The sequence below is a fragment of the Rhincodon typus genome, chromosome 13 (genome assembly GCF_021869965.1).
Source record: "Rhincodon typus isolate 14 chromosome 13, sRhiTyp1.1, whole genome shotgun sequence".
NCBI classification, from domain to species: Eukaryota; Metazoa; Chordata; class Chondrichthyes; order Orectolobiformes; family Rhincodontidae; genus Rhincodon; species Rhincodon typus.
The window spans coordinates 27,728,640-27,747,549 of record NC_063344.1 but is presented as its reverse complement, the minus strand read 5'-3'; the positions used below and the strand labels follow the sequence as shown (position 1 = coordinate 27,747,549).

Genomic DNA, 18,910 nt, shown 5'->3' with positions numbered 1-18,910 from the left:
GGAGAAGGGAGCTGCTGAAGAACAGAAACCTGGCCCAAGGCAAGAACAGAGAGTAGGTGGTGAGACTGTCACTTCAGTGCAAGGGACGCAAGGGTGGGAGGAAATACCTCGAAGCAACTGTGCCAGCAAGGGGAGGTGGTGTAGGGAAGAAAAGGAATGGAGAATGTCAGACGACAGGCAGGAAAAGCTTGTGCATGCTAACAGACCACAGAAGAGAAAGTCTGTTGCAAATGCCATTAAACTGAAACTGGCAACAGATATATTGACACTATTTTATCAATGTGTTGAAGCAAAACGTCAGCTGAGTTAACATTAGCAAGGAATCTTGCAACAAAATCATTTATTAGGCCAGTTCTATTGTCACTATGTCAGAGATTCAGCAACCAACAGATGGTCTGAGAAGAAATTAGTCCCTTTGCTAATTAATTAAATCAGATGTATTCATCTTGACTATAAAATAAGCTGAACACAAATGTTAACATCGTCCACTGCCGACTATCATCGTAAATTAAAAAGCCCACATTTATAATGGAAACTGCCCATACAAACTTGTTTCACCTTAATTATACTCACATGCAGTTTCTTAAAAACGTAGCTACCGTGCAGTGTCCATCACAGAAAAGCTCCAAAGCTGAAATTAATTCCACTTCTAGATTTGTCAAACTGACTGATTTACTTAACTCTAAATCATATAAAATTGAAGGAATATATTTTTAAGATTTAACAATGTTTAAAATGGAAACTTTTCTCTTTTGTTTCACAGGATGTGGGTGTAACAGACAAGGCCAGCATTTATTTTCCATCCTAACTGTCCTGGAACTGAGTAGTTTTTCTGGGCCATTTCAGAGGGAGCTACGAGTCAACAATACTGTTGTTGGTCTGGATTCACATGTAGGTCAGACCAGGTGAGGATGACAGGTTTCCTTCCCTAAAGGACATTACAAACCAGACTTTTTTTTTTAATGACAATCAAAGGCTTGGTATCACTAATAGACTAGCTTTTTAATTCCAAAATTTATTCATTAAATTCAAATTACACCAGCTGCCATGGTGGAACATTAGCTTGGGTCCTTGGAATTTTAGTCCAGGGCTATTACCACTATACTACCGTCTCCTTATATAACCATGCTGTAGTAAAATTAATCGCTCCAGCCCTCCAGACCAATTCACTGAGGAACCTACTCTATATTTTGGTTCAAGTACAATGCCACAGGAAGTTAACTGATATGTTTTGTTTTATTCAAAGTATTCTCACTTACTGGCCTCCTCTTTCCACCAGAGTTTGACAGAGATATTTCTTTGCATTCCTGTGTGTTGGGCACGTCTCCAAAGCCAAATCAAAATCAGAAATAGCTTTGCTTAGACTTCCTTTCGTTGCATAACTAAAACAAAATGGCAAAGAAATGTTAACAAAATACACTTTAATGATTATTACTATGTAATATTTTTCTTAATTCATTCATGGAACGTGGGCACTGACCGGACCAGCATTAATTGCCCATTTTGCCCAGCGGTCAGTTTAGAGTCAACCACATTGCTGTGGGTCTGGAATCATATGTAGGCCAGACCAGGTAAGGATGGCAGAACATTAGTGGACCAGATGGGTTTTTGCTGATAATCAGCAATGGTTTCATGGTCATCATTAGACTCTTAATTCCAGATTATTATTGAATTCAAATTCCACCATCTGCCATGGCGGGATTCAAACCCAGGCACCCAGATCATTACCTGGGTCTCTGGATTACTAGTCAAGCAATAATACGACTAAGCCATTGCCTACTAATCTCACATTGTTAATGTTGATTTTTCTAAGAAAAGCTATATGTTTTTTGACTTTCCAATTAACATTAGTCACACAGCATCAATTTCTCCTAGCAAGAGTTTTAACCAAAGCTATCAGTCCAAATGGCAAATTGTTAACACCAAAGGCAGCACAGCAGCTCAGTGGTTAGCACTGCTGCCTCACAGTGCCAGGGACCTGGCTTCGATTCCAGTCTTGGATGACTATTTGTGGAGTTTGCACGTTTTCCATATGTCTGCGTGTTTCCGCCAGGAGCTCAGTTTCCTCCCACAGTCCAAAGTTGTGCAGGTTAGGTGGATTGGCAATACTAAATTGTCTGTTGTGTTCAGGATTGCGCAGGCAAGGTATATTAGCCATGGCGAATGTGGGGTTGCTGGGTTAGGGTAGGGGAGTGGTTTCTGGGTGGGATGCTCTGCAGAGGGTCAGTGCAGACTTGATGGGCCAAATGGCCTCTTTCTGCATTGTAGGGATTTTATGACAGCTTGATATTATGCATGACATTATGCATATCATGCATAAATCAAATTTATTCTGGAGAGACTGTAAACATTGTGAAAGAAATTCCAAGGTTATTCACAGCAAGATGTGTTTTCATGTCAATGGGTAGAAGAATGATAGAAATACTAGAAATAAACCATGAGCAAAATTGTAATAATAGTTTCTCTTTCTTACCCCTACCCTTCCTCACTTGGATAGTGACTTAGCTAGGCATGGTTCTACATCTTCCAGCAGCCAAGCAATACTTCTCCTAGATTGCCTTTGAAGTAAAATCATGGGCAACAATGCAATGGATTGCTGAATGATGGAATCATCACAGATGACTCAAATTCCATTTCCACTTATGTACACACTTCAAACTGAGTCATTAAGCAGCAATTTAAAGCAGAAATCCCAGCTCAACTAAAACAGAGGCATCAATGCTAACTGCAAAATTCCCACTGTGTCACTCTGACCAAAGTTAGCTGACTTAAGACAGACCATTGAAACATGGTACTTTTATGGTCTGTGGGGCTTGACACAACACTGCATGGTACGTTTATTGTTGGAACCATCAAAAGGACCTATATTTGCGACTCCTAACAAAAAAACTGGACAATATTAATGTTAGTACAGACAAACCAATGTTGCTGTAATAGCGTATAGCCTATCACATACTTACAGAGCACCACGAGCCACAAGAGCTTCAACATTGTTACTGTCAATTTCTAGGGCTTTGTTGTACTCATTCATAGCATCAACATGGCGTCCCGCTTTAAAATGGTCCACCCCAGTCTTGACACTATAGGGGAAAGGAGGGCAAATCTAAGTTAGTAGGGAATCAGCTGTTTATATATTAATTATTTCCTCGTATTATTTCACATAATTCAAGGAACTTGATACTAATGATGTTGATACATTTTATTTGTACTTTGAATATCCACATTAAAACTGCTGCTAAATATCACAGCAACATTTATAGCATAAGCACTAACTAGTAATTTCTTTACTGTCAATTTCAAAAGCACACACATTTGTGCAGTACTGCAACTGCTTCTGAAATATACAGAAACAATAAAAAGGTTTGGATGACTGGAATTCTTTTCCAGGCATGGCAAAATATTAGAAATGGAAGGACACCACATACCATGTCCTAATATCCATTTCCAAGTAATCACCAAGGAAATTGTCAACAGCTACTGATAAAACTTCACAAGCTGCTAAATAGTTTGTAAATAATTGTACCAACAGTAGTTAAATAACGTTTATTGTATTTTGCAAAATGACAACTTCACTTTGCACAGCTTGTAAATCACTCGTTTACGTCACAAATGCAACATTTGTTTCAATGCTTTATCAGAGTGTGTTTGTGTTTTGATTTTGTTTCATTAACATTGGTCTAGTTCTAACCGTTACATAATTTTCTTTTGCAAAAGAAAACATCATAAACCAAAAGAGGAAGGACTGTGTGCTAGTCAGACCACAGATGGAATACTGTGAATAGTTTTGGGCACCTTACCCAAGAAAAGATATACTGGCAATTGAGGCAGTCCAGAGAACATCACTAGGCTAATACCAAGTATGAAGGGACTACCTTATGAGGACATGTTGAATAAGTTAGGTTTGTTCGGGATAAGAAGAATAAGAGGAAACCTTATTAAAGCATACAAGATTCTGAGGAGACTTGACAGGGTAGATGCAGAAATCCCACCCCAACCTGCCCAAGAAATAAATCAGAATTCAATGCCCATTAGTGACACTGGAAGCAGTGCTTACTGGAAGTAATGTACCCATCAGACCAAGAATTGATAAAGGACCCAATCTACAAGTAAGTAAAATCTGGATAAGTATCATTGACTAAGGATTGGGATAGTGGTGGGGATGGTTAACGGAATGTTCATAATAAATTGGGAGACGCTCTCAAAGTGTCCTCCCCCAATCCCATTTCCCAGTGCTTACTATTTGTCCTAGGTACTTACCACTTTAATGCCCAAGATGCCGACTGTTTTTTCCTTAAGGCTGCAGCATAATCATCCCCGATAAAATTTTTACTATTAAAAGAAGAGAAGGATCAATAGTAATAGCCATATTATTTCAGGGTACAGTGACATTTTATTTGTCAAAAACTCCACCATCATTGGATGAACTTGAATGCTTCTAAAATAACTAAAGTGCAAATCAGTAGAAGAAATTTCAAATGCTACTCTAGACATAAACTGTAAGTATTCTTCCTTCTTGTCTGTTTAACTGTCAATTAAACCCAAGAGATTCTATGCAGAACAGTTACATAGGAATAAAAATTGTTTTAAAAATATGAAATTATGTAGGAAATTGACATTCCACAAATTTAAAATTGGTTTTTTAACTCCAAGGGTGTTCTGCAATAATTATGAAGTTCAGACGCCATTCAAACCCAGCTACACCTCATTCAACAAAGTACATAGATTTCAAAGGTTTTTTTTAAATGAGTCTAACAGTGCAAGCTCTTAATTAATTAAATTGATTTTCATTAATTACAGTCTGAGCAATCAGCACCACCACCATAGATGTGTACAATCTGACAGCAAATTCTACATCTCTACGTAATTCTGCACATGGGCAAACCATATAAGTTACTGTGAGTTTTAGTAAAGGGCTGTAAACACTGAGCTTTGCCATCATTATTGTACAAATCTGAGCCAGTGACAGCAACTTCTGGATTTCCACATTTAATTGTGCATGTACAAACTAGATAACTGTCAGATTCAAATGAATAATGGCAGCAAATGCTAACAGCTTGCCCACCATTAATACCATTAAATCTGGGACACTGTCTCCACTTTGAGAACTAAATAGGAAGATGCAGAACTACAACTGACCATTCAAGTAGGTGGTTTATTGCTTTATTACAGAAAAATGCACTTTACTATCTTCGATTGGTCACTTCCTTAAACAAAATTATTCATATCAAGAACTGTAATACAGTGTTATTTTTTCAGACAAGAGGTTTTTAAATTTGGCTGGATTTTCAAGGAGAGATCAAACAGGACACACTACAATGTTTGTCAAACTGACCCCATAAAAATCAATATTGCTGGTCGTGGAAACCCTTTTAAAAAGTCAGACAGCCTGATACTGCATTACATTGACTGTTTGACAAATCACTTCATTGGTGTTAGGCTACAGCGTAAAATTAAAATGAAGTGTTACACATGTACATAAAAGCACACATTACAGTACATTTCAGAGTAACTGGGCTAGGGGACTGGTCATTGAAAATGACTGTCACCCAATAAGAAATCAATTAAAATCATTTTAGAAAGAGTACGAAGATTTAGCATACCCCTCACTTTTGAAATAACTTGCTAGCTCAAAGCCCTTACTTTAATCCTGTCCTTGCTGAATACATTATCCATACACATCACCTTGCCCAAAATTACATCACTTGATTCTGTTCCCACTCATTCACAGAATCATAAAATCCCGACAATGCAGAAAGAGGCCATTCAGCCTACCAAGTCTGCACCAACACTCTGAAAGCATCTAACTTATATCTAGCCCTCACAACCTTGGGGTGGAAGCTAGAGAAGTGCAACATTGTGAGGTTGTCTGTGGGTTGGCAGTAGAGTGAGGTATTGAGGTGTCCGTCCTTCATGGAAATGAGCATGTCCAAGAATGAGACTGATTCTAAAGAGTAGTCCATGGCAAGTCTGATGGTGGGATTTTACTTTGGAAATAAAACCAGTCTGACTCCAAGTTAAAACACGGACAGATTCTAAACAAGGCCACACACCTAAAATGCATTGTCAGACCGGAGAGGTCATCTCTGGTATGCTGATAAAACCTTTAATTATCTCGGGGCAGTGACTTGAAAGGAATTCTGGGAATTACATATTAATCAAAAACCTGCATCTCCTTTCTAACTGATTAAAGATTTAACAGCTACCTTAGGTTTGTTCAATAAGTTCTATGACCCTTTTTGATCTTAGGCTTATAAATTCTATGTCTGATGCTACCTCTCTCACTAATACCTGCAGAAGGAGCGAGACTCCAAAAGTTTGTGTTTTCAAATAAACCTGTTGGACTATAACCTGGTGTCATGTGATTTTTGACCCTGTCCACCCAGTCTAACACCAGCACCTCCACATCACAATTTTTATAAAGTACGTGGATGAAAATTTGAAGTGTTATAACATTCAAGGTTATGGGTTTTGTGCAGAGAACAGTGACCAGCGTAGATAGTAGTATATTTTTGGTGGTACAGACTTGTGGGTTGAAGGGCCTCTTCTGTACTCTGTGATTTTACAGTGCTATGAAAACCCATCTGTTCAATTTAGCTTCCTTGAGTTTTCATTCATTTTCTTATATCAAGTGTGGGAAGCACCTTGGATCATATTTACATTTATATCACATCTTTAACATTAAAGTGTTTTTTAAAATATAAATCAAACAATCAGCCACTGTGAAAGAGAGGCAAAATGAAGATTTTGGTCAAGTTGAATTTAAAGATCAAAGATTGTTAAAAATTGGAGACTAAAAATATTCTAAAGTAATAGTTACAAGAGACATTGTTACTCCTGAAACTCAAAATCTCACCTCTGCAATCCTCTCATCAGAGACGGTGAGTCAATTTCACTAATTCCAAGTTTGCCCAGCAAATATTCAACAGTTGAGGGATTAGCAAATCCAAGTGTTTGGTGTAAAATTGTGTCATATGTTTCAGCAACATGATTGCCCAGAGTTGCATTACGCCTGCAGACAGAGCGCAAAATATTTTAAAAAGGTAAATGCAGCGGTAGGAATCCATTTCCAAACATGGTCATCAACACCTTCACATTAATTAGACGAAGAATAAATTATCAGAAAACTAACATTAAGTGCCCTTTAAATATCAAAAATCAGGGAAGCAAATGACATACTGAATGCCAATAGTGAAATACTCTAGTCACAGTCAAATTTAATTGGTTGCAATATTTCCTACATCATGTCAGTGAGTACACTTCAAAGGTAACCTAATTGGTGTTATATCACTTTTGGTCATTCCAAAGTTGTGAAAGCCACTGCTATATAGAAACACAGTGACTCCCTTGTCCGCTCCACACTCCCCTCCAGCGCCACCACACCCGGCACTTTTCCCTGCAACCGCAGGAAGTGCTACACCTGCCCCCATACCTCCTCCCTCACCCACATCCCAGGCCCCAAGAAGACTTTCCACATCAAGCAGATGTTCACCTGCACATCTGCCAATGTGGTATACTGCATCCGCTGTACCCGGTGTGGCTTCCTCTACATCGGGGAAACCAAGCGGAGGCTCCGGGACCGCTTTGCAGAACACCTACGCTCGGTTCACAATAAACAACTGCACCTCCCAGTCGCGAACCATTTCAACTCCCCCTCCCATTCCTCAGACGACATGTCCATCCTGGGCCTCCTGCAGTGCCACAACGATGCCACCCGAAGGTTGCAGGAACAGCAACTCATATTCCGCTTGGGAACCCTGCAGCCCAATGGTATCAATGTGGATTTCACAAGTTTCAAAATCTCCCCTCCCCCTACCGCATCCCAAAACCAGTCCAGCTCGTCCCTGCCTCCCTAACCTGTTCTTCCTCCCACCTCAAGCCGCACCTCCATCTCTTACCTACTAACCTCATCCCGCCCTCTTGACCTGTCCGTCCTCCCTGGACTGACCTATCCCCTCCCTAACTCTCCACCTACACTCACCTTTACTGGCCCCATCCCCGCCTCTTCGACCTGTTTGTTTCCTCTCCACCTATCCTCTCCTGTATCCATCTTCTATCCGCCTCCCACTCTCTCCCTATTTATTTCAGAACCCCCTTCCCCTCCCCCTTTTCTGATGAAGGGTCTAGGCCCGAAACGTCAGCCTCTCTGCTCCTATGATGCTGCTTGGCCTGCTGTGTTCATCCAGCCCTGCACCTTGTTGTCAAGGAAGACAACGTTGCTGGATCTGGTTGTGGAGATTCAGGTGGGTCAAATGGATTAGGCCTCAGTAGAGGAACATTTAGAGGACAGTAATCTGAACAATTTCTGAATAACAGTCGTATTGGACTTGAAAAGTAAACTTTTTGCCTCTCCATAGATGCTGCCAGACCTGATTGTTTCTCCAGCATTCCTTTGGTTTTAGCTGGGTAATGCATGTTAAAAAAGATGTGAAGGTTCTCACAAGGTTCCAGAAAAGATTTGAGAACTGTTTCCTAATTGAGGGACTTCAGTTATGAGGATTGAAGCTATATATAGGTCACTACTACATCTGTCTTAATTGGTCAGATCAGTGTAGTTAGTCCTTAGTTGAATATTTAACGAAGGAGAATATTCAAGTACAGTTGCTTTTGACTGTAGTTGTTTCATCAGCCCTATTACTACAGAAACAGTTCTCCCTTAGCAGATTTTCATGCATTGTCCAAAGAGACACGAATGCACGCCTAAAATACCAAATCCTTTTTCACATTACAGAAGTACAAAGTGCAGACCGTGTTTTTGAGGATAATGAAGAGTTAATGCCATAATAGCATGTGCCCCTTGGCAAAGTTCATGCCAATTTGGAGAATTTGCTATTTCATAAGAGTGATGTACACTGCGAAGTGTACAATATGTAGCTAGTCACTGATTAACAGTACTGAATAATTGAGATTGTCTTTTGCAAATCTCCAAATATTGAGTATCAAATGTTTACATTGCAAAACTCAACTGAATATCTCGAAGGGATAGTATGATGACGGAAAAGCTTGTTGAACATAGATAGTTTTTTTCTAGTTAAAGTGATCTATATCTCATTTTAAAAAGCTATAGATTGTGTTTTTCATCTTTATCCTGCCATTACAGTGCGGGATTGCAATATAAAGCATGGCAGATGAAAACCCAGGTCTCTATGACGAAGATAGGTAAGAATTCTGAGCAGAAACTAAAAGATAACTTAAAACTCCCATCCAGTTCAACTAAGTGCATAAATGATCTATGTGCTGGGAGCCACCTCGAATTCCTTTTGTGCAATCTTCCAAACAAGAAAGTGGGCTGGGGAGTATTTGGAAAGACAATTAGTCTGTTATGATATCATTAGGTTCCTTTAAGTGCCTACGTGACCTGAAATTGCTCTGGGGGTGAACTGCTATGAAGCAAGGGGTAAACAGAAAGTTAATTGCAGCAAGATAGGGGTCGGCATGTTTTTCTTAATGTGGCAGTTCAGAATACTGGGACTTTGAGCAAGGTAGAAACAAGCAAGACTCTCTCTAAAAACAGTCCTCTGTTTCACAAAATAAAAACCGAAAGAACTGCGGATGCTGTAAATCGGGAACAAAAACAAAGTTCCTGGAAAAGCTCAGCAGTCTGGCAGCATTTGTGAAGGAAAAAACAGAGTTAATGTTTCCGGTCCAACTGCCAGACCTGCTGAGCTTTTCCAGCAACTTTGTTTTTGTTGTCTCCGTTTCACAATCTTTGAACAGATCCTGACTATAAAGCAAGTCTCTACTCTGTTCTCAGAGATTGCTGTTACTAAGAGTGTGATATAGATGAGAAGGACAAGACACTGAACAGAATGATTGAGAAATGGACAATATCCATTGCTGCTGTTGTAGGGAACTAGTGTTGACCAGTCCATTTAAAACAGGTCTGGGAAGACAGTCTTCGGAAATTGCATGCCATCACGTGAGAGGGTTTATTGACGTGCACCTTGCTGGTATTCACTGTATTCAGGGAATTCAGACATAATGCATCTACTGGTGAATCTAGTCGAGGGCTGAAATAATTGGACGGGAAGCAAGAAATCCAACACAATGGAGGCAGAGTTGAATATATAGATTAAACATGACAAGTTTTGCATGAGAAGTAATGAGAGCACTAGCAACTAAAAAGGCATATCTGTGCTGCATCAATGAATAATACCAAAATTTATCTTTTTCATTTAAATATTTGTCACAAATTTATTGCTTGAATTATGTTGACTTTGGTTGGTTGGTTTGTTACTGTAAATGCTGAAATCATACCCTGCAATTTTCTTTCCATTTGCTTTGTACAAAATCTTTTCTTTTTGGAAAGAATCAGTCTACAAAAGAATTGTAACATAAGATCAATACATCCTGGGAAATTATGACACATTCTGTATTTGGGTAATGCCACATCCATTACTCCAAAGTTGGAGGAGTGCATTGTCTCTTTTTCGTCCCACTGCTTACAAAATGAACTTAAATGTTTTACTAATTACCAATAAGGCCAATTATATAGCTTAGCTATTTTAGGATTAGAATAAAAGAACTAATCAAGTTTTTGTAATAAACAAAACTGATTTATTATGACGACAGGACTTATTCAGCAAAGATGTAAAGCTGATTAAGTCTGAAATAGTTTATTAGAATTATTTAGGGTTTTAAATACACACCCCACCCCAACACTGTAAACAACTACATATCAATTCAAGAAAACCTATAAAGAGCTTCCTCTGTAGAGATTAATTGTGAAAGAAAAAACACTTGGCTAATAACGTTTTGCTCTTGAAGAAAATAGGTGATATGATAGGAATTGTTCTAGATGGCTTTCAGACAGCACCCTGGCATGTCACAATCACAGTCAATTGTCAATGGGACCTTTGCAGGCAGTTTGTCCAGAAATCATGGGCAATTCAGGGGCTTTGCAGGAGAACAGATGTATTTTTTATTCAGCCCGTACATTGAAATGTCCTAAAAGGTTTATTCAGAAGAGGTACAGTGAGAGTTCTCTCTCACTCAGCAAGCTGTACCCACATTGAAATCAAAGCAATATCCAAAATAAAACAATGAACCTGAGGCTTGTGATTTCCAGTAAACAAGTCCAGACAGTTAGCTTAAGACATGTGACTCTCAAAAAGTCTCTTTCAAGAAAGAGAGATTCCAATGTCCTTTTTATGTAAAAAAAGTTCAAGAATCTCCAACACTCCAAACGAACGTAACTTTTAAACATGAAGCCTCAAAAAAATTAATAATGGAATATCTTTGTAAGATCGCCTATGGAATAAATGAAATGTCATTTTTAGGTGTAACAAAAACAAATGTTTAAAAAAATTCAACATATATTTGCACATTTTCTTTCATTCATTACAGCTAAAATATTAGTTTTACCCAGTAACATCTACGATACTCATAATTCAAAGCAAATTTTAAGTCAAGACACAGCCCCAGCAATTATATGGTTTCCTTGTAATGTTCACCATTTTTAAATTGATTGGACTTTTAGCAGCACACACTTAATGGACTGAAGGGCTGTACTGTATGATTCTATTAACCTATGACTGCAATAGTGAACTATCCTGAAATAGTTCAGTATTGTAGTTTTTGAATTTTTCCACAAAGACCGAGAGGTTATGTTCAGTATAGACCAGCATCTCTCTGTTGTTATGATGGACATTTACTTCAAAATGTTTAACAGCATGAGCAACCTCACATTTCTTTTTACACTGTGGACTATCTTTAGTGCCAATTTAGATTTTTGGAGAAGTATTAAAAACTTTTCTGTGCCTGACCCATCTTCATATCGGACTGCACCTACCTCTAAGCCACTAGCATCAACCACCAACTTTCAAGTTTTTTTCAAATTTGGGGCAGCTAACAGTTTCAAAATTGATCAATATTGCTTTCACCCTCTCAAAAGATGGTTGGTACTCCCTGACCACAATATCTCAGCTTTCCTTTGCAGCAAGCCCATGCAGCTAATCCTTAATTGATACTAAATTTCATTAGACACCACACACCCCCAAAAAGCTCATGATGTCTCATTCAGTCTTAGGGGCAGGAAAATCAATTCGTGCTTCCACTTTTGCTGTCTTTGAAAACACCTGTCTTTGCACTAAGGCCTAGGTATATGTTTTACAAACTTGTTTTTAAAATTCACTTCTGGTAACCTCTGTAACAAAACAATTGCAAATTTTATAAACAAAGCTTCCGTGGTACCAAGTGGTCCTTCCATGTGTCACCAGATATCAGACATTAAGGTAAACCACACAATTGGGTACACTAGTTGTCACTTGATTCAATTTTTTTTGGAACATTGTCATGGCACTTTTCAGCCCAAATGGAAACACCGGGCATTGGAAAACATAGTCTGGGTGACAAGAAAATAAATAATATTTCTTTAGCTCTGGGGTCAAAAGGAACCTGCCCGAATACCATTATTAATGTATTTCAGTTTAAAAAAAAATTTGGCACTGCCAACTTAATAGTCTTCCACCCAATTCCTCACTTCGGACACTGCATTTGTTACCGAAATCAGAATTTGGTTTAACCATCAGGCTTGTGCATTAATATGACTAGGGTACCCCAGCTGTTTTGACTCGGTTCAATAGGTTATTTTTCCAACATGCATTGGATTTCTGCTTCCACCTGGATCGGTTACTCTGGACTGAAGTGATAAAGATGTTGTTTAAAATGACGGGATTCTCTTACACCTACATCATATGTGGATAAAGTCAACACCCAGAGTTGCCCCTCAAGGCTTCTTTAAATTCTGCAATTAACTTCATTAGATCTCATCATTCTGCCTCTAAATGCCAAAGCATGGGTGTCTAACCTCCCTAATTGTCCACTGTAAGCAAACCAGATAGAAGGAAGTCCAACTTGGCTCAACTGTACAGCCATCATCACTATCCCTTTGTACTCCACAGATTGTTAATCAGCAAGAGAATCAAGGGTTAAAGGGAAAAAACTGGAAAGGAGGAGTTGTTCTCACATAGCTGGTTCACCTCTTCCACATTCACAGCAGTGTTTGCTTGGCATTACAGCTACACCTGGAACTACAACCTTGGTCTGTCACGCTTTTAGCCAGAGCCTCTTTCTCTGCACTGACCCGGCATCTTCGTTAAGTTACGTGTTTGGCCCACAACTTCCAGCCATCTGCAAAAAGGTGCCGCACCTTGTTACAATGGAAATACTTAGGCTTTTGGATTCCATCTTTGTACCTACTTGACTTGCCCAAGGAGATTTTCCTTGGGATCATCCTCTGGACCCTGGCTACTTGCATTACTTTCCATCATTCTCAGGCTGTGATGGAAAAAGGTTTGGGTTTGGTGGACAATCTTGCAATCAATCATCTCAATTGTCTATATAGCTATTGAGACATTCTTGATTTTTAACTCTGTGGTTTCTTACTAATGTAGGGATTGCATTTTTTTTTAAATTCTCATACCTCGATCTCTAATGTCTGTATCCAACAATGAAGTTATTTTGCTTGACCCTGTCAAATTCCACACAAGTCTGCTCAGATTACTTCTGAAGGTTCAGAAGCTTCAAGACTTGGGCACCAAATCATAGGAACCCAGAATAGCCTGTCTCACCATTTCAGACTGGAGGAGAGTATGCCGCAAATCTTGAAGTTTGCCAGTCAGTATCCAGTTTTCTTTTCACCATCTCATTTGTTTCACTATCTTTGAGTGATTTTTAAAAAAAAATACCATTCCATCAAATCTCAGGAGGGCTTGCTGAAGCTCTCCACTGGGTCTTGGGCTTGAGTCAGTTTTTTCCTGATCAGACTTTTCTTTGGAGTCAGAAACAGCCTTTTTTAAAAAATAAAAAGTGGAATCAGCTTTCTCTACCCTTTCTCTCTGCAATTCAAGTTTCAGCTCAAAATATGCTTTCACTTACTTTTCCACTCATGGAAATGTGCATTCCTTTTCCTCTCAAATTCTTGCTCTAGCTTCTTCCTTTCCAACTTGTGCCAGTGCAATCTTGCCTTCTATGGATTCCACTCGTCCTTCTAGCTTTCTCGCTTCAATTTTCCAGTTACTGGTTTCTGACTTTCAAGTTTCCTAGCTGGAATCTTTAACTGCAAGTCTTTTGCCACACTCAGCAATTGCGCAATAGTCAATTCCTTCAAAAAGTAAAAATCAATTCCAGACTGCTGTACATACTCATTTGTATCAAAAGTAGCCATTCAGTAACACAAGTTTTACTTTGGCCCACAAGAAACCTGCCATTCTGCATTTTATCCTTTTCAATTATTACCCCACTTCCAATTACACATTTCTTGTTTTTGGTTATCCCACAAGTCCCCTCTTCCATGTCACAACCGAGGATTTTTTTTTATTATTCACTCATGGGCTGTGGGTGTCACTGGCTGGGCTAGCATACATTACCCATCCTAAGTTGCCCTTGGATAAGAGGGAGTGTGTTGCCACAAGGGCAGTCAAGTCAACAATATTTCTGTAGGTCTGAAGTTGGATGTGGGCCAGACCAGATCGCAGTTCCCTTTCCTAAAGGAAATCAGCAAACCAGACCAGCTGACAATGGTCCTCATTCAACTTCTGATTCCAAATTTATCAAATTCAAATTCCACCATATACCGTGGTGTTTTTCCAACCTCAAACATTACCTGGGTCTCAGGGTTACTAATCGAGCAACAATAACACTAGACCACTGCCTCCGAATGGAGAGCTACAGTCTTCTCTCTCTTTCATCCCGCTACCCTACTAGTCACAACATAAATATAAACATTTTGCCCAGTAACCAAAATGTCCAAACACATACTTTACATTAGATTCAGACCAAAACAAAGGGCCCATCAACTAGGCTGATTTAATGTGAAAACAGGGCTTATTTGGCAAAAGTATAAAGCTGATAAACACAGTTTGGAATAGGAAAGCATAAATATTTACCTAATTATTTACTTCCTGCACTCCGAATCACACACCAACTAAAAAGAAAAACAAACCGCTTCCTCTTCAGAGTTTACTTTTGGGGGAAAAGAGACACTTTGGCCAATAGCTTAATTATTGCAAAAAAAAACTATGGATAAAGTATGAAATGTTCAAGGTGGTTCTCATTTGGCGTTCTCACACACTAGGCAAGCAACACTAAACACAAGCATAAGTAAAAGATAACAAAGTGTGGAGCTGGAGGAACACAGCAGGCCAAGCAGCATCAGGGGAAGAAGAGTCCGAACCTGAAACGTCAGCTTTCCTGTTCCTCTAATGCTGCCTGGCCTACTGTGTTCCTCCAGCTCCACGCTTTGTTATCTCTGACTCCAGCATCTGCAGTTCTTGCTATCTCACTAAACACAAGCAGTTGTCACTGGGTCCTTTGCAGATTCAGTTCATCCAGAAATTGTCAAGAATTTAGAGGCCTTTCAGGTATCAGCTGCATAAGATCTTCCGTTCTCACATTGGAATATCCGGAAGGACTTTTTTCCAACCGAAAAGGTAGGGGGACGAGCTGGGTAGCTTTTCATTCAGCAGGCTGCACCCCAGCAGAAGTTTAAATAATATTCAAACCAAAGCTGTAAACCCAGATGTGCTTTCCAGTAAACAAGTCCAAGCAAGTACTTAAGTCATGTTACATCACTTCTTGTAAGTTACAAAGAGGGACTAATGTCCTTTCAAAAATAAAAGTCTAGGCATTTGGTCAGTTCTCCAAATTCACTGCCCACAAACCTGTAAACATTAAACCTCAAAGTTAATAATCAAATATCTTGATAATAGATAATCTGTGTTTTCGTTGTTTACAATGTGTTTAAAATTTTAATACTGGAATTCTGGTGACAAATATTTAGAGACTTTCACAGCACCAACAACTAAAATAAAATCTTTCTAAGGTGATAAACTTCTCTCATACACGTATATAGGAACATTGGTTATCAGCACTCTTGACTACGATTTACTGTGAAGGTGGGTGTCGCACATTTGTACCTGTAATAAGTAGGAAGATCCTCCCTACTGATGACACCTAATTTCCAATGAGAAAGATGAGTTGGAAGTGCTGAAGGATGCAAAGTTACTGCAAGCCTTTCATGGTAACGATCAACATCTTTTAAGGCCGCTGAAAAAAATTAGAGACAGATACATGTAGGAAAGTGGAGATGCATTTGAGTCAACAACTTCCCCTCACCCCCCAAAACAAAAAGACTTTCAATACCTCTTATGAGATCTCCTACTTGGAAGTAAGACATAGGATCTTCATGTTTGCCATGTGAAGGAACATCTCTTATGGGGCAAAGTGCCTGTAATAATTTAACATGTAATTAATATATTGTTCAATTTTCTTTGCATATACTAAAAATTTGTTTTGGGCAAATTAAAAGATTATTTGGTTAACTTAAAGGTCAGTTCTGAGGCTTCAAATATTTGAATCTTTGTGAAGAAAACTCAGTTAATTGTAGGCCAGGGAGTAATAAATTTTGGATGGACATTATACAGTAGACAAAAATGAGAAGCCTCAGCATGACTTGGCTAATTCACTTTGGGTTGTGCTGCTCAAAAGCTGAGGTAGTCATTAAAAAAAAAAGAGAGAGAATTGTGTCTTCATATTTCTTTTATATTTCCAGTTGTTTACAAAAGAAACTGACTAATTTTCAATGCAAGCTTTATTATTTTTCAGACAGCAAATCTGGCAACATCATTTTGAAAATTCTCTTACCCCTCAAGTATTTACATTTATAACTTATTTATTTGGATAATTTCAAAATATTTTAATTATTTCTGACAATAACCCATGTTATAATATCTTACTGTTATTTCCAATGATTCAATGTCTCGTACAAGGTCTCCTCCAAGGCTGATCAACATTACAAAGAACCCGAAATCACGGATGGATGTAACTCGTCCAATCACTATATCCCCACGTTCTATATCACGGAAAAAGTATTGTCTTTTGTCATCACTTGGAACTTCCATCAGCTGCTCTATAGGAGGCATAATTGCGTAATAGTCTACAAAAGAAAACAGGATTTCAGGATATAGAGGAGAGCTTGGGGTTCTATCATAATAAAAACGTAACCATAGTAGTGTGTAAACCATTTTAAGCGATAATAGAACATATAACATAGAACAGTACAGGCCCATGATGTTGTGCCAAACTTTTACCCTAATCCTAAGGTCTATCTAACCTCCACCCCTACATTATACTATCATCCATATGCCTATCTAATAGCCTCTTAAATGCCCCTAATGAGGCCGACTCCACTACCCTCTCCGGCAATGCAGTCCACGCCCCTACCACTCTCAGTCAAGAACCTACCTCTGATGTCTCCCCGATATCTACGTCCACTCACTTTAAAACTATGCCCCCTCATAATAGCTACCTCCACCCTAGGAAAAAGAGTAGACAGCCAGAGACTATCTATACCTCTGATCATTTTGTACACCTCTATCAAGTCACCTCTCATCCTTCGTCGTTCTAAAGAGGAAAGCCCTAGTTCTCTCAACCTTTCCTTGTAAGACCTTCCCTCCATTCCAGGCAACATCCTGGTAAATATCCTCTGCACCTTTTCCAACGCCTCCACATCTTTCCTGTAATGAGGCGACCAGAACTGGACACAATACTCCAGATTGTGGCCGAACCAGGCTTTTGTATAGCTGGAGCATAACTTCACGGCTCTTGAACTCAATCCCTCTATTAATGAAAGTTAACACACCATATGCCTTCTTAACAACTCTATCCACTTGGGTGGCAGCTTTCAGGGAACTGTGAACATGAACCCCAAGATCCCTCTGCTCCTCCACACTGCCAAGAATCTTTCCGTTAACCCCGTATTCTGCTTTCAAGTTCGTCCTTCCAAAATGAATCACCTCACACTTTTCAGGGTTAAACTCCATCTGCCACTTCTCAGTCCAGCTCTGCATCCTATCAATGTCCCTTTGTAACCTAGAACAGCCCTCCGCACTGTCCACAACTCGACCCACCTTCGTATCGTCAATAATGAGCACAACATTTATTTCAAATGCTGAAATTCAAATATTGATTAACATTCTAATTCTAAATAATTACAGTAACTGCTCAATCCACCTTGTTTCACTTCTCTTCAGGTTACTTAAGAATGACAAAATGCAATTGAGACATTTTATATCTTAGTGTAGAAGGGGCCATTTTAGGACTAGATCATATTGTTTTAGAGCAAGCCGTACTGCTTTAATCATGAGTAATTACCAGATATCCAAGAGTAATTTCCATTCAAACAGGAAGGAAATAAACAACTAACTTTCATATTGCACCTTTCACAACCTCAACTTTTCCTTTCGTACATGATTATACTTTAGGCTGCAATTTACAGCCAATGAGGTACACAAGTGTAGTCACTATTGCAATGTAAAATATATGGCAGCTAGTTTGCACACAGAAGAGTCCAAAATCAGCAACTAAATAAATGACCTGATTATCTGTTTTAAACGTTGGCCAAGGAACGAATATCGACCGTAACTTTCCTGGTCTTCTGGAAGTTTTTTTTCTTTATTCATTCATGGGGTGAGGCCGTCACTGGCTAGGCAGCATTCATTGCCCAGCGGGCAGCTAAGAGTCAACCACATTGTTGTGGGTCTGGAGTCATATGTAGGCCAGGTAAGGATGACAGATTTTTTCCCTAAAGGGCATTAGTGAACCAGATGGAGTTTTTTCTGACAATGGAACATGGTCATCATGAGACACTTAATTCCAGATTTTTTTTTTTTTTAAATTGAATTCAAATTCCACATCTGTCATGGGGGGGATTTGAACCCAGGCTCCTTGAACATTATCTGGGTGTCTGGATTAACAGTCCAGTAATAATACCATTAAGCCATCACCTCCCTCAAACCCCCGACCACCCCATTGCCATGTAATCTTTTATGTCCAATTGACATCGCAATTATCTTTTTTGAAAGTTTGCACCTCTAAAATGTTAGCTAACATTATGTGCTCAAGTTTCTGAAAT

At 39.1% G+C, this 18,910-nt stretch overlaps 1 protein-coding gene across 4 annotated transcripts in view; it reads right to left on the bottom strand.

The window, feature by feature from the left end:
- The window catches only part of ttc14 (tetratricopeptide repeat domain 14), a 40,212-nt gene that overhangs the window by 11,005 nt on the left and 10,297 nt on the right, over positions 1–18,910 (bottom strand). For 3 of the 4 annotated variants that reach the window (XR_007263545.1, XR_007263546.1, XM_020522692.2), the window contains exons 3-9: positions 16,734–16,933; positions 16,141–16,225; positions 15,915–16,044; positions 6,854–7,009; positions 4,258–4,329; positions 2,961–3,080; positions 1,260–1,382 (exon numbers count right to left, since the gene is read on the bottom strand). Coding sequence is in view for 2 of the 4 variants with exons in the window: in XM_020522692.2 (XP_020378281.2) it covers positions 1,260–1,382; positions 2,961–3,080; positions 4,258–4,329; positions 6,854–7,009; positions 15,915–16,044; positions 16,141–16,225; positions 16,734–16,933 (886 nt within the window). In the remaining 2 variants the exon portion in view is untranslated. The remainder of the gene's footprint in view (positions 1–1,259; positions 1,383–2,960; positions 3,081–4,257; positions 4,330–6,853; positions 7,010–15,914; positions 16,045–16,140; positions 16,226–16,733; positions 16,934–18,910) is intronic. The other variant, XM_048604684.1, reaches the window with a different exon arrangement.